Source organism: Amblyomma americanum, chromosome 9 (assembly GCF_052857255.1).
Source record: "Amblyomma americanum isolate KBUSLIRL-KWMA chromosome 9, ASM5285725v1, whole genome shotgun sequence".
Taxonomy (NCBI): domain Eukaryota; kingdom Metazoa; phylum Arthropoda; class Arachnida; order Ixodida; family Ixodidae; genus Amblyomma; species Amblyomma americanum.
Genome location: NC_135505.1, coordinates 114345652 through 114370141, shown reverse-complemented (window position 1 = coordinate 114370141; position 24490 = coordinate 114345652). Strand labels below are relative to the sequence as shown.

Below are 24490 nucleotides of genomic sequence, written 5' to 3'. Positions count from 1 at the left end.
CGATGACAAGTCCTCTTGTCGAAACGTCGGCAAGCGCCCTGAGGTTTTCCCTCGTTCGCTTTGTGATTATCACGAACCATCTGACCGACCTCTCTCTGTCAGGTACGTGGTAAGTGGTCTCGACTGCACTTCCAAATCTTTCGCTGGTCGACTCGACCACATACCACAGACTTCTCTCTTTATATATCTTTGATCATAAAAAGGTGGTGGATCATTGGCGCGCGCGCGCACGCGCGCCACACACAAAGATTGTGTGTGTGTGTGTGTGTGTGTGTGTGTGTGTGTGTGTGTGTGTGTGTGTGTGTGTGTGTGTGTGTGTGTGTGTGTGTGTGTGTGTGTGTGTGTGTGTGTGTGTGTGTGTGTGTGTGTGTGTGTGTGTGTGTGTGTGTGTGTGTGTGTGTGTGTGTGTGTGTGTGTGTGTGTGTGCGCGTGTGTGTGTGTGTGTGTGTGTGTGTGTGTGTGTGTGTGTGTGTGTGTGTGTGTGTGTGTGTGTGTGTGTGTGTGTGTGTGTGTGTGTGTGTGTGTGTGTGTGTGTGTGTGTGTGTGTGAGAGAGAGAGAGAGAAGGTAGTATCAACACTCCGTCACATGAAGGCAAGGAATCCATAGATTCTCAACAGGAAAATGACGTACTTCCTCAAATTCATGTTAGTCATCACAAAGTCTGCTTTTATCGACAAGCGGATTATTTGAAATTGATCCCAGATCAAATCGAGAAAGCCGACGCAGTAAAGTAGAAAATTGAGATAAGTAAACTGACCTGAGTATTTCAAGTGATGGCTACAATTAACAGAAGCAACAAGAGCTCCCTATTGGTGGCTATGGCGACCACAAACGGCGTCTTTGGAGTCATCGCCACACTGGTTATGGTCTAAACATTCGACCTTCTTGAACAGTTTACTTGCTAGTGCTGTGTAATGTTTAGGTTCAGAAGCTCTACTAGGGATTAGGAGACACGCCGTATTGGGAAGCTCCTGTCGTTTAGCGTCCACTGATATCGCGCATCACACGAGCCCTTTTTGCATTCCGTCTAGATGTAAACGCGGCCGCAGCAGCCAGAATTCCAACCTGCGATTTTGTGTACTCAAAATCATTGCTCCGACAAAAAAAAATAATATCTCCATTTTTAAATGCGTACGTCCTTCATACTCTACAAAAAAAAAACTGCTTCTATTCACCCCAGTGTTTCTTGCAAAATAGCCGTTGGTGCTTATGAACAAACAAAAAAATACAAATTCTAAATCTCATGCTTAGTGTCGTGCATTCTGCAAAGAATACAAAATCCGCTGTGCTTTTTGCCCTGCACTGTTCTGCACTGTTCCCCGCACTACTCCCCGCACTGTTCCCCGCTCTTCTAAACAGTTCGTGTTCGCTCAGAATTCACCAAGACGACAACGCCAAGATTAAAACCCAGTCAAAGAACAAAACAAAAAATGTTTTATCGTCACAATAAAGGTTCTGTAATATATTTGCACATGAACTTGCAGTAACAACATCCATTTTTGTAATAACAGAATTTTGTGTACTTACTTCAGAAATGTGCTACAGAACTATAGAAGACTAAACGCAAGTAATCACAAAAAAATCTAGTACTACAGAAAAATTCTGCAAAACAGAAAAAACTGTCGCTATAATAAAACGACAAAACATTTTCTCTTATTTCACACGGTTCTGCACTATTTTCGACTGGGAATCAACAATGACGAGGATCGCGAAATTGGCACTGTGGACTTACCTTGGTCGTGCCGTACATCTTCGTGGCCCCTCCAGCGTCGCACGGCTGGCTTTGCAGTGCCTTGAGCTCGGCCAGCGTCATCTGGGGCCAAGATAAGACGCGTTATAAACGTGAAGAGGCCATAAGCTCTGCCTCCTCTCCCGCACCTCCGCCTTATGCATGCGCGCGCATCGTAGTCCGGTATATGTACGCTTGCATAACACTGCAGCGTGTCCTCCGAAACGAGGGAAGGTGGGAGAACGCGCGGTGGATTCAAAACTGCTGCGGAGGTGCAATTTCTCAACTACGAACGTCATTGAGCATCGGCATGCTTACGGACAGTTTGGCGTCAAAAAAGCAGTGCTGTAGGAAAGTTGATAAATCGACAAGTCATGTCAGTCCGGTTGCTATGGTGGAATTTTTCTTTCTGCACCTTTCGGCTCAACTCATCAGTGAGGAAGACAGAATGCCGCCGATACGAACGTCGGATAATTGACTTCTGTCTAAAAGTCTATAGACTTTTATAGACAAATCCTATAGACTACTCTATAGGCAATACAAACTCTGTAAACAGTCTATAGACACTCTACAGATTTATGGCCGTACACATTTCGTAGACTTTCGTCTATAGACGTGTAGGGTGGCATGCTGGGAGTCCCCTAGTTAACCTCCCTGCTTTCCGTTCGTCTTTCTCTCTCTCTCTCTTCGCCTCTAGACACTCTATAGACTATGAATAGTCAAAATGAAAGGTCTATAGGAAGCCAATAGTGTATAAGACTCTATAGACAGTCTACAGGCCGTTTTTATAAGGGGCGGAAGATGTTGAGGATGCTGTAAACTACTGGCTGGCCTAGCTGTGAGTTTTTACTCAATTAACAGCTACGTCATGATGGCACTTTAATTATTAAATTAACTTGGACCGTTTCTGGCACAGTTCTGTTCACTAACAGTGGTCTGTTACCACTCGTATGAACGCGTGTATATAATCGGATACAACTCAAGGATGCAGCGGCTAATGCGCCTCAGAAGAGAGTAGGCCTTCTGGCCAGTGGTGTGAACTGATTTTCATGAGATCATTGCCTCCATTAATCATTTTGTACCTGCTAGCGTGACATTGCAGGTGGCTGGCAAGCGCAAGGATAGTATCTACGACGTCATGAGAATCGGTCCACACCATAATCTAAAGGGTCTTCTTTGATTTGCGCTTTCCGAGCATAATATCAATTGCACGAATTATTTGCACGAATAAAATCAATTATTGATCGCTTAGTAAACTTTTAAATCAAGCACCGATAACAAACACGGTGCAAAGCAATGTTCAAAATTCCCGTTTTTGTATGCTCAATAGTTACGATCATTTCGGGCACTCTGGATGCGAAACGCTAAGGCACCCGTGTACTGTACGATGTCAGCGCACGTTAAAGATTCCCAGGTGGTCGAAATTATTCCGGAGCCCTCCACTACGGCACCTTATTCTTCCTTTCTTTAACTCGCTCCTTTATGCCTGCCCTTACGGCGCGGTTCAGGTGTCCGCCGAGATGTGAGACAGATACTGCGCCATTTCCTTTCCCCAAAAAAACCAATTTCAGTTTTTCCATGCAGTGACTCCCCGCCGCGGTGGCTCAGTGGTTATGGCGCTCGACTACTGATCCGGAGTTCCCGGGTTCGAACCCGACCGCGGCGGCTGCGTTTTTATGGAGGAAAAACGCTAAGGCGCCCGTGTGCTGTGCGATGTCAGTGCACGTTAAAGATCACCAGGTGCTCGAAATTATTCCGGAGCCCTCCACTACGGCACCTCTTCTTCCTTTCTTCGTTCACTTCCTCCTTTATCCCTTCCCTTACGGCGCGGTTCAGGTGTCCAACGATATATGAGACAGATACTGCGCCATTTTCTTTCCCCCAAAACCAATTATATAATAATAATGATAATAATAATAATTGGTCCAATTATTATATCCAGTGACATTTTATGACATGGTGCGGCATGGTATATATGTCACAGTATGAAATGGTGTGATGTGGTGTGGTGTGATATGGTATGGTAAACATCATAATCATCATCAGCCTACGTCCACAGCACGGCAAAGGCATCTCCTGTTTCCATCCAGTGAACCCTGTCCGGGGCCAGTTGCTGCCTCCTTGTCCCCACAAATTTCCTAGTCTCATCCACCCACCTGTGGCCTTCACGTGAAGTTTAACATTCCGAACCTGCACATGGACGAGCAAGAGTGTCTGCGGCTGAAACCGGCGGTAAAAGCGAGGCCCTCAACCTCGAAACATCGCAAGCAGCACAGGAAATTTGCCCAATATTGGAAATCAATGGTTGTACTCTGGCCCCTTGTAGGGCCATCTTCTGCCAATATATTTCCGATAATTGGGGCGATTATCTGTGCTGCTTGGGACAGAACATTACTTACACTTTCTTGCGAGCTCCCACCAGCGGCTGATGTTAGTAACAATTATTACGACCAACCGTCAACGCGAGGCTTTTTTCAGTTTTGACATACGATGCCTTTTGTTTGAGAGGAAAACTATCTTTTTCTGCTACCGCGCTTTGAAAATATGTGCAGCGTCTGGGCCTAATCTGTGGAGTCGCCTGTTTGAATCGAACGTAAGCCCCATAAAAATACGACACTGACACAGATTGCTGCGCTTCGCTAAGCGATAATCGTATGCGAGCGCAAATTTGCATTGAACGCTGCAAGGAGAGGCCTTGCTAAGTTTTGCGCTGCATTTGGGTTTTAAATCTGGTAGTGTCCGTGTCACATTGGCATAAAAGAATTGCGTTAACAAAGCAATACGTCGTGTTCAGAGCAGCCTGATGGCATGAGGTTGCGAAGCCTAATCGAATTTTGTACAAGTGTTCTTGTCTTTGAAAATTTTGCGAAAATCGGTTCATTTTCAGGAATATCTGCGAGTGATATAAAATTGCCGCTTTTCGCCCGTTTCGGGAGCCATCTTCTTGCCTTTCACTCATGGTGCACCACTCCTAACTTTGATGCCGCCACGAGTCGAGAAAGATAACATAGATAATTAGTACAGTCTCCTCTAGATCGTACTGCTTGTATATTACATCTATCGAATGCACACAGCTCCTGACTTGCCTTCTTCCTATTTATTCTACTATTTTCCTTTTTCCCTTGCTAAAGGCAGCTAATCTCCACTTACCTCCGCTTCTTGAAACCGCAAGACTCTTTGCTCATATCTGCTATTTCTCTCCTCTCTTTATCTTCCTTCATCTACTTTGTCACGTGTAAGGTATCGATTGTTCTATATATATATATATATATATATATATATATATATATATATATATATATATATATATATATATATATATATATATATATATATATATATATATATATATATATATATATATATATATATATATATATACCACTCCGTGGCTTTTCTCGGACCCCAAAGAACCTCTGCTAATTTGCGGTGGCATGGTCTCCTGCTGGCTGGGTTACCATGGTCTGGATTGAGATATGTTCTATCCTTGCCCTCACTTTCATCAACCAGTATCTAGTACCGTATTCGACATCAAACACTCCGGTCTTGCTTCGAAAGCTAAAGCGCTTCCATCGAAAATTTTGAAAGAGATTTCTCTTTATTTGCGTCTTTAGCGTTCCTATCGAGTTCAAGCTTGGGTTTATCGACGACTTTCTTTTGCCGAGGGCCATTTTCTGAATTCCTCACTCTATGCTCTAATTCAGAGTGACAACCTGAAGAGCCTCATGCGGATGGCGTCGCACTAACACATACCTAACGTTTCATTAACACATCAAGCGTGCCGACATAGTGTTCGCTACTGGACGGTTTATGCACTCTGAGCCAAAAATATGTATATAGAAAATGATTGCACCACATTATGCTCAAGATGCGTAGTTAGTCTGTGAGGAGACAAACTGTCATTTTGTACTTACCTTCCAAGGGAGTACCGATTATTCGTTGAGAAACTAAAACGGTTCTCGCAGCGAAGTTAGCCTTCAAGAGACTAAACTATACTTCCCATTTAAATATTTTCTGACTGGGAGAGTTTGGTGACTTGGAGACATAGGTTACATATATTTTCGCTGTTTGCAAATCGACTGACCACACTTGCATTATGTATAGTGCCTAGCATGCCCAAACAGGATGCCTATGAAGAAACCACTAATGGGAACACTATATATATATATATATATATATATATATATATATATAGCTGCGCTCTGAAGGTTAGAGTTTTTAAGGCGTATTTCTTTTGTCCTGACTTTGGAGCGGAGCCAACCACAAATATAATCATCATCATCAGGAGCCTTGTATGGTTCGACTGCAGAACAAAGCCCTTCCCACTGAACTTGAGTCAGCGTTGTTCGGCACCAACTGCGGCTAAGTTATCCCCGCAGATTTGTTTATCTCTGTGCCCCCGAAACTCTCCGGAATACCTGGCAACATTAGGTAGGCTTAACACATAATACGAATGAGACACAAGTAATGATGAACAGTGTTGGAAGAGAGCAACAGTTCATGATAGGTAATAAGAGATCACATCTATCTAAGCCAAGTAGAGACCGCAGATTAGAACCATCGGAAATAAACTGCGAGAAGAATAAAGAATAAAGATAAGTCTGAGTTCATATAGCAGGCAATCTCTGGTTGTGAACGGCATCTAACTAACAACCCTAAAAAGAAAGCGTATCATTGTGTCTTGCCGGTACTCGCTGATGTGGCTGCAACCGGGAAGCCAACCAAAAAGTTTGAAATGAAATTTTTAGGGCACAGCAGCAAATCTATGGAAGGAAAAATGATGAGGTTAACATTGAGAGACAAAAATAGAGCAGAGTAGATTAGGGAATAAACTCCGCCTAACCCTGTCTTAGTAGAAGCAAGGAAAAAGAAATGGAATTGGACAAGTGCATGTAGTCTGGCGAAGAGATTGCCGACAGGGCGTTCAGGTATTAACGTAGAGTCCAAGAACAATAAAAAAGTTGCGAAAAAGAGAAAGGCATCCCATGCACAAAGGTTCTCGCTGCGCCTACGGCAGTGTAGCGTACATACGAGGACAGGCGCCTGTCTTGAAGGGAAGGCAGTTCGACTCCGGACGCAGCTAGGCCTAAACGCTCGGTGCGAAAACCGTCGCGTCGGAAAATTTGCTCACCTCAGCAAAAATGTGTGTAGTCACCGTAACTGCAGCACTGATGCCTGACCTTCCGAAGTGCCGAATCACAAAACGCCTGTCTCGAAGTGACGCCTATCGGTGCTTCTTTTACACTGTCGCCGTCGCTCGCCCAGCGTTGCCTGACTGCGGCGGACACGCTCGAGCGATTTTCCTCACGCGTCGCCTCATGGCGGTGCTGCCTTCGCCACCCGCCGCGGGGGGTCGCTCTTAACAACGCCGGAATACCTGCCAGAAAATCCAGCCGCCGCTTTTTGTGGGTGTTTCGTTTTCCACCCGCCGACTTCGGCAGCGTTGGCGATCTGGGCTAGACGTCTCCACCGTGCTAGGCTTTTCCCCTTGAGCCCATCGATCATCGAAAGAAGCGCGTTCACTTGAGGCATGACGAGCATTCCGTCAGAAAGTGTTACAAGGTCCCCTTTAAAACTTGCCTTCAGAATACAAAAATATTAAAAATGAACGCCAATATTAAACGCTACGCAGGCATGCACGCACAACAACAAAAAAACTTCCTTTACCCCCTACAGACGGGCTACGTGACCCTTCCTTCACAGCCTACGACCTTCAAAGTTCACGTGAACAAGAAGCGGCACCTTGGTGACGTGAACAAAGGCGAAGCACTCTCATTGATCAGCGGGTGAGAGTAAGAGTTTCCTGTTTTGACGCACTATACGCCGCAGACGTCGCCTACCATGGAGAGGGTTCCGCATAGAGGTGTCCCTGTCAGAAGAAAACTCCTTCCGTGTAGCGGGAAACGCGAGGATCCATTTTAGAAACAGGAGGAAGCGGCTTGGTTGATTCGCTGTACGATGCTCACTGACACCAGACAATTACTTTAGGTTAGCCGCTTTTACCGCACTCATCTACGGCACGTAAGGCACAGCAAGGCCTAGAAGCGAAGAATAGTGCAGTGGTTAACCCTAAATGTTGTGCGTTACCTCTTCGTGCCTTAGGCTGGTACTGAGGATAAATTTGCTCCGAGTCGATTCATTACCGTGTTCTAATGACGAAGGGTCTGCTTAGATTCAAAACAAAGCTTTAATTAGCTGGAAAAAATATTTTTAATGAGATACAGAAATCGCCTCTACATGCCATATGTGACCCAAGTGGTGGCCTTATGGTCTGATCACCTGCCCATCACCTGGTCATCATATTAGCCCTCTTTAAGGCAGCGGCACAATGTTCCCCGCTAGCTTCAAGCGCCGGCAAAACCATGCACCAACGTAGCATATTTTTGCTTCTGAATGTACGCAACTATCATACAAACCTTCCCGCACGTTTTTATCTTTCCCTAATAGGCATGATTGTGTGTTCTGCGTGTTTGTTTTTACAAGCGCGGGTGTGCAGCTCGACGAGACTCATCTTGACGCGAAAAAAAGTGAAAATTTTTAGATCTTGAGATCATTTCTAACCAGCCTACCGACTTATAATACTTCAAACAATTTTCACTTCTTCTTCCACTTGTCTCGTACGTCGAAGAAACTGAGACAGATGGATGTGTACCACTTTTGAAGTGTCGCCAAGACAAAATCATTGTGACGACTGTGTACCCATTTGCTCTGCAAAACCGGTGGTCGAAACGGCTCTAAAGTAATGCCATTAAATTCCTAGAGACTCTCTGAGTGTGATTCTACCATTTGTATGCATGCCAGACATACGCAGACATTGCGCCTTATTGGCGTCCTCAGCCAGACGGAGTCCATCGAAGGACGCAGGCCGGCCAGCTGACCACAGCGCACCACTTGACCACGTCGGCACTTCGAATGGCCACACACGGCGCGACTGCTTCCGCAACGTTGCAGCTCTTGGTGAACGCGAGTGTACCGTCTTTTCCAAAGGTAATCAGGCTGCATGGTTTGCTTCTCTGTCGTTTAGTGGAGCACTATACCACTCAGTGTTACTAAATCTCGGTAAGGTCAGAAGAACGTTCCTTGTCCTTACCTTTCAAGATACGCCTATAAGGGATTAGAAAGGGATTAAGCTCTCCTCTAGCGCTCTCCATTTTATAACAGGGAGTGTTATGCGAGAGTTTACCCTCTTTTTTACTCCCTTCTGTTCAGAGTGTAAGGGCTACACTATGCAAGCGAGAAGCAAATATGCAGTCCGTTGAATTTTGGCAAATACTTTGCGTGTACTGCGTCTGTGTGTGGCCATTCGCTGCATGAGCGACGTCAGGCCTTTAAAAGGCAATTGGGGGAGTTGGTCTTTGGAGAGGAAGGTACCGAAATCAGTACAGACACTAAATTTGAGGTTGTTTGCATTCTTTCTTTTTTTTTGGCCCGATAACGGTGTCCGCGTTTCCGAGAACGAAAAAAGAGACAAACATGTGCCCCGTGTGATTTACATAATTTACTAACGCACTGCTTTTCAGAGAGGGGTTAGTTTCGGCACCAGTTTCCACGTCCTTTGGAGTACACAGCGCACAGAACTGCAACGAGTCACTCGCGATCAAGGAATAGCGAGGGGTTCTCTGCTCCTTCAATTTCTGCACTGTTACTAGCAAAAAAAAAGAACAGGGCAGCTACGACTGTGTAGCGCTACATTAAGCGATAGCTGTTTTTGGGCGTTTAGTTTATTTTAGTTTAGTTGAGGCGTTTATGCGTTTAGTCACCTGACCACTGGTGTAGTGGTCACGTGATGCACCCCTGAGCTGGCAGGCGGCTGTTCCAAACAGAGCCACCCGTAGGCTTAACAGGTTTACCGTGAGATAAGGTGAGTGCGTTAATGAATTACGGGTGCGTTAATGACATCCACCCACCGGTGGGTGGATGTGATTAACACACTCACTGGTTACGCCGACGGCGACGAGAATGCCAGGGACGGCCGCCTAACAGCTATCGCTGTAATAATAATAATAATAATAATAATTGGTTTGGGGGAAAGGAAATGCGCAGTATCTTTCTCATATGTATCGTTGGACACCTGAACCACGCCGTAAGGGAAGGGATAAAGGAGGGAGTGAAAGAAGAAAGGAAGAAAGGTGCCGTAGTGGAGGGCTCCGGAATAATTTCGACCACCTAGGGATCTTTAACGTGCATTGACATCGCACAGCACACGGGCGCCTTAGCGTTTTGCTTCCATAAAAACGAGGCCGCCGCGATCGGGTTCGAAACCGGGTACTCCGGAACAGTAGCCGGGCGCCCTAACCACTGAACCATCGCGGCGGGTCCTATCGCTATAAACGAACCTGAAAATTTGATACTCACTCTTTTTGAGGACCTCCTGTTAAAAGCGCTTAAAATGTTCTGTTAGCGATGCCCGCAAAAAAACCAAATTAATGAAAACTTCCACAAGTGTTCTTGGTCACTGACTCTAAGGAACGCTATGCGCATTCCGCGAGCCATGATTTGTCTTTATCTGGCATGTAGGCAGTGTAAACCCAGCCCTTTTCACTCTTGTTTGGACACCCCTCTGCGGTCTTCTGAGCGGCAATTAGGCCCCTGCCATTCACTGGCGCTGTCAGTGTGTCATGTGAGAATGTTGTGATTTCCTGAAGGCCACGAACCTTGTGGGAGATATCAGCAAGAAACGAAAAAAAGTGTGTCTATTAACGAATGTCGCCTGCACACTGAAGTTAAAGCGGCCTGATAAGTAATTAACCTGCTAAACACATGTGCCCCAACCGCCATGCCTTCCTTTTTATTCTTTTTTTCTTATCAGCATTTTTTCTTTCACCTATAATGGGGTCATGCCTCTTATCCGTAATTCTTTTCTTTTCTGCCATTTCGCGACTCACATCTGTTTCGAACAATGCACAGATTATGTGAAGCACCGGCTCCTTTTTCCACTTGAAGCTCAAGTGTGAGCACCTAGTTGTCGCCTGCTCCACAGGAATGCATAGCAAACGATAACGGCTCCGGTGGTTGCTAACCCGGGATGATCTTCTCCTGCTAAGCACCAGTCGTGGGTTCGAATGCCGGCCTCAGCGGCGGTATTTTTCTCGAGGCCAGACGCGCTTCTGCAGGCTGTTCATAGTATTTCACTAAGACTTGTAGCCTAACCCAATGGCTTTTTTGACACTCCGGGTCTTGTTAATAAAAATATTTCACGCAGAGGCAGTCTCGGTATGGTAGACAAACCGTAGAAACACAAATGCCCATATGCTATGCGTGGTCATACAGTGGGTCGTTCAGCTAGTACTTCGATATAATGCTAAATAAAGGATAGTTAATGTAGAAACGAAATATTTTTAGGAAAATACTTCCAGCTGCAGGGGACGTCCGGGTTTTAAACGCGTACTAAAGCCGTAAATAATGAAGATTTATTCTTTACATTTTATTTAATACAGTCTTATGGTCAGTAGCAGTAGCAGTCGCAAATTCCTAGCCGTAGGCAAGACATTTTCATGTCAGTTCTTCAAACGCAGCGATTCTCGTTCGCTAGAATGTTGCGGCCAGAGAAAAATCTGCTGCTTTTTTTTCTTCACACAACCGGAACTGAGCGCCTGAAGCGCGCAGTAAGGACAGCGCAAACGTAACATCCGCTGGTGACGTGTTGCAAAAGCGCCAAATTCAACCTGTCTCCCCTCGGCATGCGCTTCCTTTCGATTCGACCCTGTAAAAAAATACGGCCATGCCATTGGCGACGGCACTCATCTTTCACCAAGTGACGACGTAAAATAACGTATATGACGTGGTACTATATGGTGCAAGCAGTTCGAATCGGACGCTATAGGCTCTTCAACAAGTCACCAGCGGAGGTTGCGTTTTCAACGATCTTCTTGCGTGCCTGTGAAAATGAAATCGAGACCCACCGCGGTGGCTCAGTGGTTAGGGCGCTCGACTACTGATCCGGAGTTCCCGGGTTCGAACCCGACCGCGGCGGCTGCGTTTTTATGGAGGCAAAACGCTAAGGCGCCCGTGTGCTGTGCGATGTCAGTGCACGTTAAAGATCCCCAGGTGGTCGAAATTATTCCGGAGCCCTCCACTACGGCACCTCTTTCTTCCTTCCTTATTTCAGTGCCTCTTTTATCCCTTCCCTTACGGCGCGGTTCAGGTGTCCACCGATATTTGAGACAGATACTGCGCCATTCACTCCCCCTCCCTCAAGAAAACGATTGTTATTACTAAAATTAAATCGGAAATTGGTTTTTGACGAAAAGAAAAGACGCAGTAACTGTGTCACATATCTCGGCGGACACCCGAACCGCGCCGTAAGGCAAAGGATAAAGGAGGAACTGAGAGAAAAAAGGAGGAAAGAGTTGCCGTCGTGGAGGGGCTGCGGCAATAATTTCGACCACCTGGGGATCTTTAACGTGCACTAACATCGCACAACACACGGGCGCCTTTGCGTTTCGCCTCCATAAAAACGCAGCCGCCGAGGTCGGGATTGAACCCTGGAAGTCCGGATCAGTAGCCGAGCGCTCTAACCACTGAGCACCGCGGTGGGTCACTCTCAGGTCACTTTAGATTTTGTGTAGAGAAAGAGCCCCGAATTTCTCGCTCGGCAGGGGGTTTAAAAAATTATATTTTCTTGTTTCAAAAGTTGATATGCTATCTTCATGTCCGGCCCCGCCGCGGTGGCTCAGTGGTTAGGGCGCTCGACTACTGATCCGGAGTTCCCGGGCTCGAACCCGACCGCGGCGGGTGCGTTTTTATGGAGGAAAAACGCTAAGGCGCCCGTGTGCTGTGCGATGTCAGTGCACGTTAAAGATCCCCAGGTGGTCGAAATTATTCCGGAGCCCTCCACTACGGCACCTCTTTCTTCCTTTCTTCTTTCACTCCCTCCTTTATCCCTTCCCTTACGGCGCGGTTCAGGTGTCCAATGATGTATGAGACAGATACTGCGCCATTTCCTTTCCCCAAAAACCAATTATTATTATTATTATTCTGTCCGCGGTTTTGAACTAACTATTGGCACTAACTAGCTGAAGTTGAATTTGAAGTTAAAAGTTTAAAATCCAAAAAAATGTTACAAGCGTATACAGCGAGAGGTCCCATGGTATAAGATCACGGGTGTGACCTCCCATGGCAAAAAAATTTCAATAAGCAACAAAATAGAAAATACAGAACACATTATTAAGGGACGAAGAGAATGAATAGATAGATATATAGTCAAATATGAGTACCGAACTGTTTAAATACAAACAATATAGTGCAAGAGAATGTAGAGTAAAACACTCACAGATGTGACTATACATAGGATCAATAACAAGAAAAACTAAAGACAAAGTAAACTGGGCAAGGACAAATTAGTGACAATATACGTAATGAAAGACATAATGTGATTTTCATAATAGCACATCTCTGTCGGTGCTGAAAAATGGGTCGCGAAAATTGTCTCATTACTTTTCAACCTCCCTATTATTTAAGTGCCCGCAGAAATCTCTCACAGTAAACCAAGCGCATCCGCATTCTATTTGTTGTGCAACTACAGCCGCTAGAACCCACGGTCAATGCTACCATTCCGCTAATTAGGGACACCCCGCTTTGTACTCGTAAGAGCAACGGACTTCGAGCAAGCCGTCGGCACTAACCACCAGAATATGCTAATGAGAAGCTAATTAGCGAACCTTGACAGAATAAACAGATAATTGGGGTGACCTGACGTCCGCCGCAGGTTAAAAATTTTTCCCTCAAAATGTTCACGTCCTATTTATACCTCCCTATTTTTAGCAATTTTTTTAGTTTTCGCTTAAACACCAGGTATACAAAGTACATGCATATTGTACGTATTGTGCTTCTGCAGCCGCTCGACCAGACGGTCGATGCTACTATTTCGCTAATTAGGGACACCCCGTTGTTTCCACGTGGGCTCGACGGGGCGGGCGCGCCGATTGTCCCACTACGGGGGGGAGCTCTTCTGAGAACCGATCCTGTCAATCACCCTCCCACTGTTTCTTCCTATTCCGGTCTGGCGTCCCCATTGAAGCACTCCCCAGTCACGTTCCGATCACGACGCTAGAGGGATTTCAGACGGCGCGTCTATGCCTCCGGAGGCGGCGGTGGAGGTGACCCGCAGAGAGGATGTTACACAAACCATCTGCCCCGCCGCGGTGGCTCAGTGGTTAGGGCGCTCGACTACTGATCCGGAGTTCCCGGGTTCGAACCCGACCACGGCGGCTGCGTTTTTATGGAGGAAAAACGCTAAGGCGCCCGTGTGCTGTGCGATGTCAGTGCACGTTAAATATCCCCAGGTGGTCGAAATTATTCCGGAGCCCTCCACTACGGCACGTATTCTTCCTTTCTTCTTTCACTTCCTCCCTTATCCCTTCCCATACGGCGCGGTTCAGGTGTCCAACGATATATGAGACAGATACTGCGCCATTTCCTTTCCCCAAAAACCAATTATTATTACACAAACCATCTTCAGCGCCGTCGTGATGCTGACACGAATGCTCGCACAAAAAGAATCACAAAACCGACGGCTTTCCGCTTCAGTTGCAATTAAAGAAAATATTTCCACACTTTCAGGTGCCACATCCTCGGACGAAAATTTTCAATATTGAAAAATTGTAAGATACTGCTATGGAAGTATTCAACGTCATGGTCCATTCTTCTGATGTGTAACAACATCTTTCTTTTAACATGGTTCCATTGCTTCCATCGAACAGTTAAGACTGCCATAAAAAAAACAAAATGGGGAGGGCTTTTGACTATAGAAAGAACGCTAATAGCAAAAAAAAATCAAGATTGCGGGGAAGTTGGTCGGCGGATATATTGATTGTTGTACTGTAATCTTACAATGTATGAAAAAATTGCGTTCATAAACTGTTTCCCACTGAACAACTGCTTGTGTCCAGAATTGTTGGATATGTAAGAACCCTGACCTTTTAAAGTCCAGCAGAAGTGCTGTTTGTGGCGGCCATCACGGTTTTCGGATGGCTTAATCTGCAAACATCGCATTTACTAGATTAGAACAACCTTTATTTTGTCTGCAAAGTAACGGCTAGCTATCCCAAGCCGGGACGAAAATGGCTGCCCCCGCAGTTCAGCAAGGTCATGTCCAAAATTATCGGACGAAAATTTTGAATATTGAAAAATTGTAAGATGCTGTAATTGGAATTGTAAGATTGTAATTGCAAGTTTGGGATTGTAAGTAAGAATAGTGAAATTGCAAGATTTTCAGATATTACTGTTATGGAATAATTGAAGGTAATGGTCAATTCTTAAGACATGTAGCAAAATCGATCTTTTGTCGTGTTTCCATCGCTCGCGTCAAGCAGTTAAGACTGCCATAGAAAACCAATGGGGAACGCTTTTGACTATAGCATAAAACGTTAATAGACAAAAACATTCAAGAATGCCTTCGGCTGATCTGCGGATATATTGATTGCTATAGTGAAATACATTATATGAAATAATTGTGCTCAAAGGTTGCTCAAAAATGCTTTTGTCCAGAATTGTTGGGTATGACAGTGTGTAGAGGAGTTTGATTGATTATTGGTTGTAGATGTTTTAATGTCTCAAAGCGACTCAGGCTAAGAGGAACGCCGTAGTGAAGGGCTCCGGAAGTTTCGACCACCTGGGGTTTTTTAACGTGCACTGACATCGCACAGTACACGAGCCTCTAGAATTTCTCCTCCCTTGAAATTCGACCTCCGCGGCCGGGATCGAACCCGCGTCCTTCGGGTCAGCAGCCGAGCGCCATAACCACTGAGCCACCGCGGCAGCTACGAAGAGGAGTTTGCGAATCCACTTCGGCAGCCCTCATGGCAAAATGGCATTCCTCCGGGCTAGTTGTTACGATTCCATTTGAGAGGGCCAGCTTGAACGTTGGGACGAGGGCGACTCATAACACAGCGATGTGTTATGTGTCTCCCTGTTCCCAACGTTCAAGATGGCCCTCTCAAAACGCATTCATGGCACCGCCAACAATGCTTGCACAAAAGAAGCTATACAAAGGATTACAGCTTTAAAGGGTTTCATATATCTTTGGGTAATGTTTTCTTATCTCCGAGAACTCTGATCTCGAAAAAAACTTTACAAAATATCTGTACACAATATACCTGTAGAGGATGATGATGAAGATGAATTTTTATGGCGCAAGGGCAGCTTTTTGGCCAAAGAGCGCCATGGCACAAGGTAGTTTTTCATTTCACAAGGTGGGGTCAAAGACCCGGAGTGCAGTAGGCTCTCCCAAGCCTCTTTCCCGATGAGGATGTCTACCTTGTCTCTCTCTGATTTAGTTGTCTTTAAGTACGGGATAGCGCAGGTGATTCGACTAATGATGAAAAAGTGGACAAGCCTAAGTAGGTTCGCCTCCTTACCAGCGTGCACACAACCGAGACGATCTTCAACCTAGGAGTGTCAAACACCCTAGAGGAAATGTGCGAGGCGAAACTCAATGCTCAATATGTCAGACTAACTGGCAGCAAAACGGGCAGATCTATCCTTAGGAAACTGGGCTACTAAAACCCAAAATCGCGAGAGGGGATAACCACCATCCCCAAAGAAATTGCCAACAAGCTAAGGATACCCCCATCCCAAAAAACATGCACCCCATATACAACGAGGAACGCAGGAGAAGAAAAGTCCAGAGAGTCCAAAGCTCCCTCTCCAAAAACAAGGGGTAGTGTACACCGATGCGGCAGAGTACCCAGAAGGTCACTACGCTGCAGTAGTAGTGAGCGACAAAGGCGAGCTAATATCGAGCTGTAACGTAAGACACTTCACCAGAGGAGGCAGAGACGGTGACGATTGCCCTGGCAATCACAAACTATTCAACCAGAATAACCATCACCGATTCTAAAACTGCAATCAAAGCCTATGACAACGGTAAGGTGTCCAAAGAGGCAGGCAAAAATTCTGCAAGCATGCAAGGTGCACGTATTCAACGACCTATTTAGCATAATATGGGCACCCGCCAATAGTAGACTAACAAGGAACGAGATCGCTAACGAGGTCGCCCGAGGACTCACACACCGGGCCCCAGAGCAGGCAGACTACCCTCTGTCCAAAAAGCGAGACTTAACCACATAAAGAGAAATTATAGAACACTACAGAATGGGCAGGAGAACCCTTCCCCCCCCCCCCCCATCCCCCATAGATTTCTCACAAAGACGGAAGAAGTAATCTGGCGAAAACTGCAGACGGGTACCTTCCCAAACCCATTTATCCTACACAAATGGTATCCTGAAGTGCACTCATCCAAATGCAAGAACTGTGAAGGCATAGCCACCCTAAATCACATGATCTGGGCTTGCCCAGCGCTAAACGGTCTGCATGGGAACAAAGAGTCATGGGAATCCTCCCTCCCTAGCGAGGAAGAACAATAATAACAATAATTGGTTGGGGGGGGAAGGAAATGCCGCAATATCTGTCTCATATATCGTTGGACACCTGAACCGCGCCGTAAGGGAAGGGATAAAGGAGGGACTGAAAGAAGAAAGGAGAGAAGAGGTGCCGTAGTGGAGGGCTCCGGAGTAATTTCGACCACCTGGGGATCTTTAACGTGCACTGACATCGCACAGCACACGGGCGGCTTAGCGTTTTTCCTCCATAAAAACGCAGCCGCCGCGGTCGGGTTCGAACCCGGGAACTCCGGATCAGTAGTCCAGCGCCCTAACCACTGAGCCACCGCGGCGGGGCGAGGAAGGACAAGCCCAAAAATAAGTCATCGGTCAAGCCCAGGCCGCCGCCGGTAGTCAACTGATACCGGCCGACGTCTGGGGGGAGGTAGACGGTGAAAGGGGGAGCTGCGTCTCACCCGATCGCCCATGCTCTCTGACGGGTGCAAATGAAGTGCTTTCTCTCTCTCTCTCTCTCTCCCAAGCCTCCCAAGGGGTAAGGTGCTCCAGGCCCCGCGGGGTAGGATCAGCCGGGCAGAGCGGAAAGGATATGATCGAGAGTAGCTTTGGGGTGGTGGCAGAGGGTACATGGGGGGTTTGTGCGGACTTGATGATAGTGCGAGCGTATAAAAGGGGAAGGTAAAGTGCGTGTTTGGACTGATCCATGGATTTCCATGGATTCCCATGGATATACCTGACTTAGGATATACCTGATTTAATATCTGCTGCGGGTCCTTGGACCCAAGATGTTAAGCTTATTTTTGGAATATGGCGGAGTGCTTGGCTTGGAAGCAGGCTCGGGTCGGCCCGGTATTGAACTGCCTCCGGGATCGGCCCGGGGCACAATAGCGCGCGCCTTTTCTTTCTATCTTTGCTCTCATATCCTTTAACTCACCTACTTTCAGCACGCGGCAGCGAGCGTGGCTCGGCTTGAGCCAGTAGGCAGGCCCGTGCACTTTCCTTTCTTTCTTTCCATCAGCAACAGCAGTAGCAGCAGCAGTAGCGTGTTTGGAGCCACCTCCAAAGTGTCTGATGATTGTAGAGGGAGGGATGGAGGGGGGGGGGGGGTAGAGCCGACGCTCGGCTATGCAGGCCTGCATCAGTTCACTGAATGAATGCATGCGCTTCCGTGAGAACCCCAGATCGCAGGCCGCCGGTGCCCGCTTGAGAGAACCTCGGGCTAAAGCGTTGGCAGCCTCTTTTCCGGTATTCCCGGAGTGGGCAGGCACCCATATGAGCTCCATGTGGCGGGGCGGGTGTGCGGCGAAGGAGTTCAGTATGCGAAATGCAGGGACGCGAAGTCTCCCGCGAGCAAAATTTAGAATGGCAGTTTTAGAGTCTGACAGTATATACCGAGCCTCCGTGCGCGTGATGGCTAGGGCAATGGCGGCTTCAGCCTCTTCCGAAGTGGCAGTGGGAGATATGTGAAGGGTGGCAATCGACTGGAGGGAGGGGTTCGTGATGGCTACAACCGCGTCCTCGCCTGTGCATGCGGCATCCACCAACACGGTACACGGTTCCGTGCCGTAGCGTTCGTGGAGCGCCAGTGCTCGAGCTCTGTGGCGGGGTTCGTGGTAGGTGGGGTGCATATTTTTCGGGAGTGGTTTAATAAGTAATACGCGGTGAATGTTATGGGGGACCAGGAGCTGTGTGGGATCTGTGGCTGGTATCCTGACACCGAGGGTGTGTAGGATGTGTCTACCGGTGGTGGTTCTCGCGAGACGTATGTATTGTGCTGCCGGTGGGCCTTGATAAGCTCACCTATCGTGTTGTGTAGAACTAGCTGGAAGACTTTTTCGGTTGAGGTATTTAGGGGTCGGTGTAGTGCTGTCTTAAATGCTGTTCGGATCATGGCATCCAGAGTGGAGATTTCCCTGCTCTGGAGTTTCGGGTAGGGGAGCGTGAAGAGAAAGCGGCTGAGGACGAAGGCATAAAACGGACGACATAGGTCATGCTCCTTCATGCCACGGTGGTACCCAGAAACTCGGCGGATTAGGTGGGATATCTACACTGCCATCTGCTTGAGTTTGTGGATGGTGAGAGTGTTTTTCCTGCTGTTCTGGATGTGGAGGCCCAGTACCCGGAGGGTGTGTACCTCCGGGATGTACCGGTTTTCCAGTTTCACGGTTATGGGGGCTGTGAGGCAGTTTCGGGTTGTGGGGCGGGGTATGAGGAGCTCCGACTTCTCCGGAGATCATGAGAGTCCGATACTGCGTGCATGTGTTAGGGTGAGGGTAGCTGCCGACTGCAGAGTATTTTCGATGTCTCCATCAGTGCCATAGGTGGTCCATAGCGTGATATCATCAGCACAGAGCGTGTGCCGAAGGAGAGGGATGGCTTTAGTTGGCGGGCAAGGGGCATTCGGCTACTGATCCGGAGTACCCGGGTTCGAACGCTTAGGCGCCCGTGTGCTGTGCGATGTCAGTGCACGTTAATCATCCCCAGGTGGTCGAAATTATTCCGGAGCCCTCCACTACAGCACCTATTTCTTCCTTACTGCTCCCTCCCAGAATTTTGGCGGCTGCAGCAGAGATTCTGCCCATATCAAGTACCATCAGAGCTAATCTCACTGATCTGGTCCCCGGCTCATCAGGGCCTGTGGGGGCTCAGTTTCCGGTCCATCGCTGCTGACGAGCCGCCTCCATGCAAGGAACACCTCCCGTCGGGTGACGAACTGACAACATTCCATGAAATCATTTCTCATTATAAGCTCGGTCGTAAGGCCTCTCCAGCAGCAGATAGACAGCTCAGTAGGAAAGAGGAAGTCATGGGGAGGAAATTGGAAACTGGAGTGTTTCCAAACCCTCAACTGTACAGTAAATGGCATCCAGAAGTCTTTAATCCTAGATGTACGCACTGCAATAGATTTGCAGGTCTAGTCCACATGGTCTGGACCTGCCCTTTCTATAACGACCCGAATAGAAATGTCCAATCCTGGGAGACCTTATTGCTCAACCACGAAGTAGAAGAACAACGCAAAGTAATCGGTCTCGCACTGACCGCCGCCGAGTCCCAAGGGACTCCGGCCGACGGTTAGGGGAATGAAGGGGGGTTAGGCAATAGCCTTCTCTCCCGCCATTTTTGATGGTGGTAGTAGTGGTTTTTTTATTAATATAATAGTAAAAAGGAAGGAAAAGATTTTTGCTAGCCCCGGCATCTGCCATCGATACTGAAGCGCCTGAGCTGGGCAGCGCAAATAAAGGATAGCAGGCAGAATGGAGAAATGAAATCAAAGAGGTTTGACGGGTGCAAATTAAAGTCATTTCTCTCTCTGTTCCTCCCAGTCCCTCCTTTAGACCTTCTCTTACGGCGTGGTTCAGCAGTCCTCCGAGATGTGAGACAGATACTGCGCCATTTCCTTTTCCCAAAAACCAATTTTCAATTTTTTTTTTCACCTGCCAAAGCGATTCTCATGAATTTTCGATAACAACGCCGACACTGTAGTTTTTGGCGAACGCGGCCTTTAACGCGATCGCTTTGATAGCTGAGGGAGCAACAGTATGAGGGCGAGCCATTCTGCGTCTCGTGCTAAGCGCCAGTACACATTGAAAAGAGCCGCAGTAGCCCCAGCAAAGTGACGACGTCAGCTCCAGAGAAATCTGCATATGGAGCCGCATCTCCCTAAGCAGGTGTTCAGTGGGCTCCCGTAGCAACTGGCAACCACTGAAAACCGACTGGCTATAGTCTATGGAATAAACTAGTACATCATCTACGGCAGGAGATGCCCAGCTGCGCGCATAAATTCAGTCCCTAAAATCCTAAGCAACAAAGAAACGCGATCGTTCGCTTTCATCGTCATGTATAGCTCGGCGCACGATTAAGCCTATGCAGTAGCGTACGTAAAAACGTTAACAAAAAAAGCACGGGAACAAAAGCACCTTTGAATACTGCGATTCTGCTCTCGCAGACAGCTGCGCAAACCATTAACGAGGCCAAACGTGAGATTGAAAACAATTTAGTAGCCATTATGTAGTTGGATTCATGGGGAGGAAATGCGACAGCATTTTTATTTCACTCGTGACTCTATTGCAGTTCTGATTCTATCCCGATTCCGTCTCCATTGTATTTCGTTCTACAATCTAGTCAGTTCTGATTATCGTTCAATTCCAATTCTATTCTGGATTTTTTTATTCTAGTTCAATTTTGGTTTCATTCTTACTACATTTCTATTCGCAATTGCTTCTTATAGCTCCATTTTGCTGGGTCATTCTTAGTCCCGTCTCTTAGTCCTCTTGTGTAAGTGGAGAGGAGGATTCCGTGGAAGGTGGCAAGTGGGGAGGGGGAAATCTCCACAAAACCCCATCTGCCACCAGCCACGTTTCGCTTGTGTGGCCTTCACACAGGCGCCACCGACGCCGTACGGTTTTCGCCTTCATGACACCCATAATGTTATCGCATTGAAGGAATTTAAGGTCCTCAAACAGAACTTTAAGTCTCAGTTTGCGACTCTCAAGCAAGTCATGAAGTTTTCGGCATGAGACTTTGAAATGCTCCTTAATAAGCAGCAGTGCAATGCACCACATGAGAAGAAAGCCAATTCCGAGTGCCCAGTCCAAGCTCAACGACTGCCTTCATTATGGGGCTTGGGGAAAATGCGGTTCTACAGTTGAATTGTCGAAGCTTTCGTCACAACGGCCCGATTCTCGAATGTTTTATTAAAATTTGCTAACTACTGGCAACCTTGCTTCAAGAAACACGAAGGCCGTGCACTGTTCCTGGGTGCGCGGTGTTCGCGGTTCTGCTGTTGAACTCAAGGCAAATCGCAAGCTTGACATTATCGTAACCAGTCAGGCTGCAGTCGCCATTGTGAAAATGAGACCACCGGGTGGGGAACCCATGAATTGATATACGTTTACTACCCCGGCCACTCACGACACAGCTCAGTGCGGAAAAATACCAATACCTTCAGCTATCGATTGCAACCGATCACAGTCTAAATATGTTTAGCGATGACTTCAGTGCCGAAAAAGTTATCTGAGGTAGCTCCACAACCGGCTGGCGAAGTCGTATCTGGACGAAGTCATGGACTTTTTTTAACTTACGGCTTTGCAAAGAGCCACATCAGCCCCCGCGTGTGGGCCTGCATGGTCTACGAAACGGCACCACAGCGGACCTTACTCTTGTAAATCCTGGCGTGGTCAAACATTGGAAAATTTTAGACACCACGTCGAGTAGCGAAAACTTCCCCATTGCAATCCATATTGACAACAAATGGCTTCGAGCCAAAAAAACGTCGTTACCAGCACTTGACTGAGAGCACTTTCGTGAATTGTCCCAACGTACCAAAGGCCATAGCATCCAACAGTTTGTCCATGAGATCACTGTAGCTAAGGCGACGTCCACAGAAGAAATCGATTATTCACACCATCACTCATCATGACAACCACTTTATTAACCTGTGGAACAGCGCCTCTTCTCTTAACAAACCGCTACCTCACATGCGACTAGCGTCACTATAGTCGGATATAACTAAAAACAAGGCAGCTTCTACTCGTCAAAAGACTTCATTCCAGTCAACGGCGTTGGCCTATTCTCATGACCCAGCTAGCATAAAAATTTAGGGAGGGGACTATCCCCGACTACGGAGGTATGGGACTATCCCCTTTCATCTGCCATTGCCTGCGTTGTCACGCCAGCGTCATCAGAATCGGCCTACGCCATTCGCTGGAATGGGGTCCTTTGGCGGGGAAAAGCCACTTTTTATCCGACTATAGGATGCCCTAAAATTTCGCGACTACCAACTCCAGCTAGGCGGCGAAAACTGTCAGCGCGTCTGCGCTGAGCACGGGCAAGAGGAAGGACATCTACATAAGCATGAAGAAAAAATACAAAAAGAGGACTTCCATTTTCGCACAGCCCTTCTTACACCAACCGATGTCGCCAATGGAGAAAAAAAAATTCGCCGGGTTTTAACGTAGTTAAGCCTAGCAGACGTGCGAACGCACGTGTTTAGACGGGTTGGCTCATGGTTTCTCTTTGCTGGGTCGTCGGCACGTCTGGGCGACGATATTAGTTCGATAGCAGTGCTAGTTCGAAAGGAGCATTAGTTGATTAAGACGACGATGTGCAATGCACAGCTGAAGAGTGCGTTGCAGTTTAACACGAGGCGTGATCGACTACGGCGATAGCATACAGTCCTCTCGTGCAGTGGCCAGCGAAGCTGATGTGTTTACGTCACCGCGGGTTCGAATTCCAGTCGCTGCAATATTTAATTTATTTATTTATAGTTTCACCAAGGTCGCCCTCAATATCAAGCTGCACACAATCTCGGTGAACCGGTTAGAACTCGTTAAGCATTGCCTTCGATCTAAAATCATCAGGATTTGCTTTCCGCCCGCTATGCATCAACTTCCGGATGATCTTCTCCCCTTAACTTTGTCCAGGTCAGATGGTTACCCTGACCAGCCGTTCACAACTGGGGAATTGTCGGCGGGGTTCGCTCAAGTAAAGACCCACTCGACTTATACGGGTACAACGGCGTCACCTGGCAGGTGCTTAGAAATCTTGCTCATCTGGCCAAAGCGCAGCTCCTAGAAATCGCCACTCGGTCTTGAGGAACAGGTGGTGTGTAGGACCACCTGAAACTAAACCTCGTTATCACCATACCAAAACCTGGCAAATACCCCGCTATCATTGCTAACCCCAGACCAATTGCTCTCACCGCCACAGTGTGCAAAATAATGGAGCGACTGATCAACAATAGGACACAATAGTAATTGGAATACATTTAGACTTGGTACCACCCTGCAAGAATAGGCATTCTCCCCAATACGAGAATGCAATATTCCTAATAGCTTCTTCGCACTTCACACTTGGCGATGCCTCCTACCGGACTACCTCATCGCAGCCGATATGCAAAATACTTTTGACAACGTCGTTCAAAACGTCATCCTTGCGGAGCTTGCGCAAGACTACCCTAGTCAGTGAGCGATGAACTGAATCCGAAACTTTCTCAGAAGCAAACCAGTGGGTCTCTATGGCGGCACCCAGGAATGTAACTTCGCACATAGCACCTCTACAGGAGATTACCTCATGGCTCAATTCTCAGCCCCGTGGCGTTTAGTTTGGCGATTGCAAAGGTAGCACGGCACCTAGAACGAGACACCGCAGCAAGGTTCGATATCTACGAAGGTGTAAAAGAATGGGTCGAAGCAAGTCATTTTGAGTTCATCGAACCCGACCGCGGTGGCTGCGTTTTTATGGAGGAAAAACGCCAAGGCGCCCGTGTGCTGTGCGATGTCAGTGCACGTTAAAGATCCCCAGGTGGTCGAAATTACTCCGGAGCCCTCCACTACGGCACCTAATTCTTCCTTTCCTCTTTCACTCCCTCCTTTATCCCTTCCCTTACGGCGCGGTTCAGGTGTCCAACGATATGTGAGGAAG

General features: G+C 47.3%; 1 protein-coding gene and 1 non-coding gene across 3 annotated transcripts in view; both read right to left on the bottom strand.

Annotated features, from left to right (window-relative positions):
* The window catches only part of LOC144104145 (uncharacterized), a 126348-nt gene that overhangs the window by 85508 nt on the left and 16350 nt on the right, over positions 1 to 24490 (bottom strand). The window contains exons 1-2 of one of the 2 annotated variants that reach the window (XM_077636980.1): positions 6862 to 6989; positions 1734 to 1814 (exon numbers count right to left, since the gene is read on the bottom strand). In XM_077636980.1, the coding sequence (XP_077493106.1) occupies positions 1734 to 1814 (81 nt within the window). In that variant the 5' untranslated portion in view covers positions 6862 to 6989. Of the gene's footprint in view, positions 1 to 1733; positions 1815 to 6861; positions 6990 to 24490 lie in introns of those variants that run through there. The other variant, XM_077636981.1, reaches the window with a different exon arrangement.
* TRNAS-ACU (transfer RNA serine (anticodon ACU)) lies at positions 17332 to 17403 on the bottom strand. The gene has a single exon. It is a non-coding gene; the product is annotated as a tRNA-Ser (tRNA).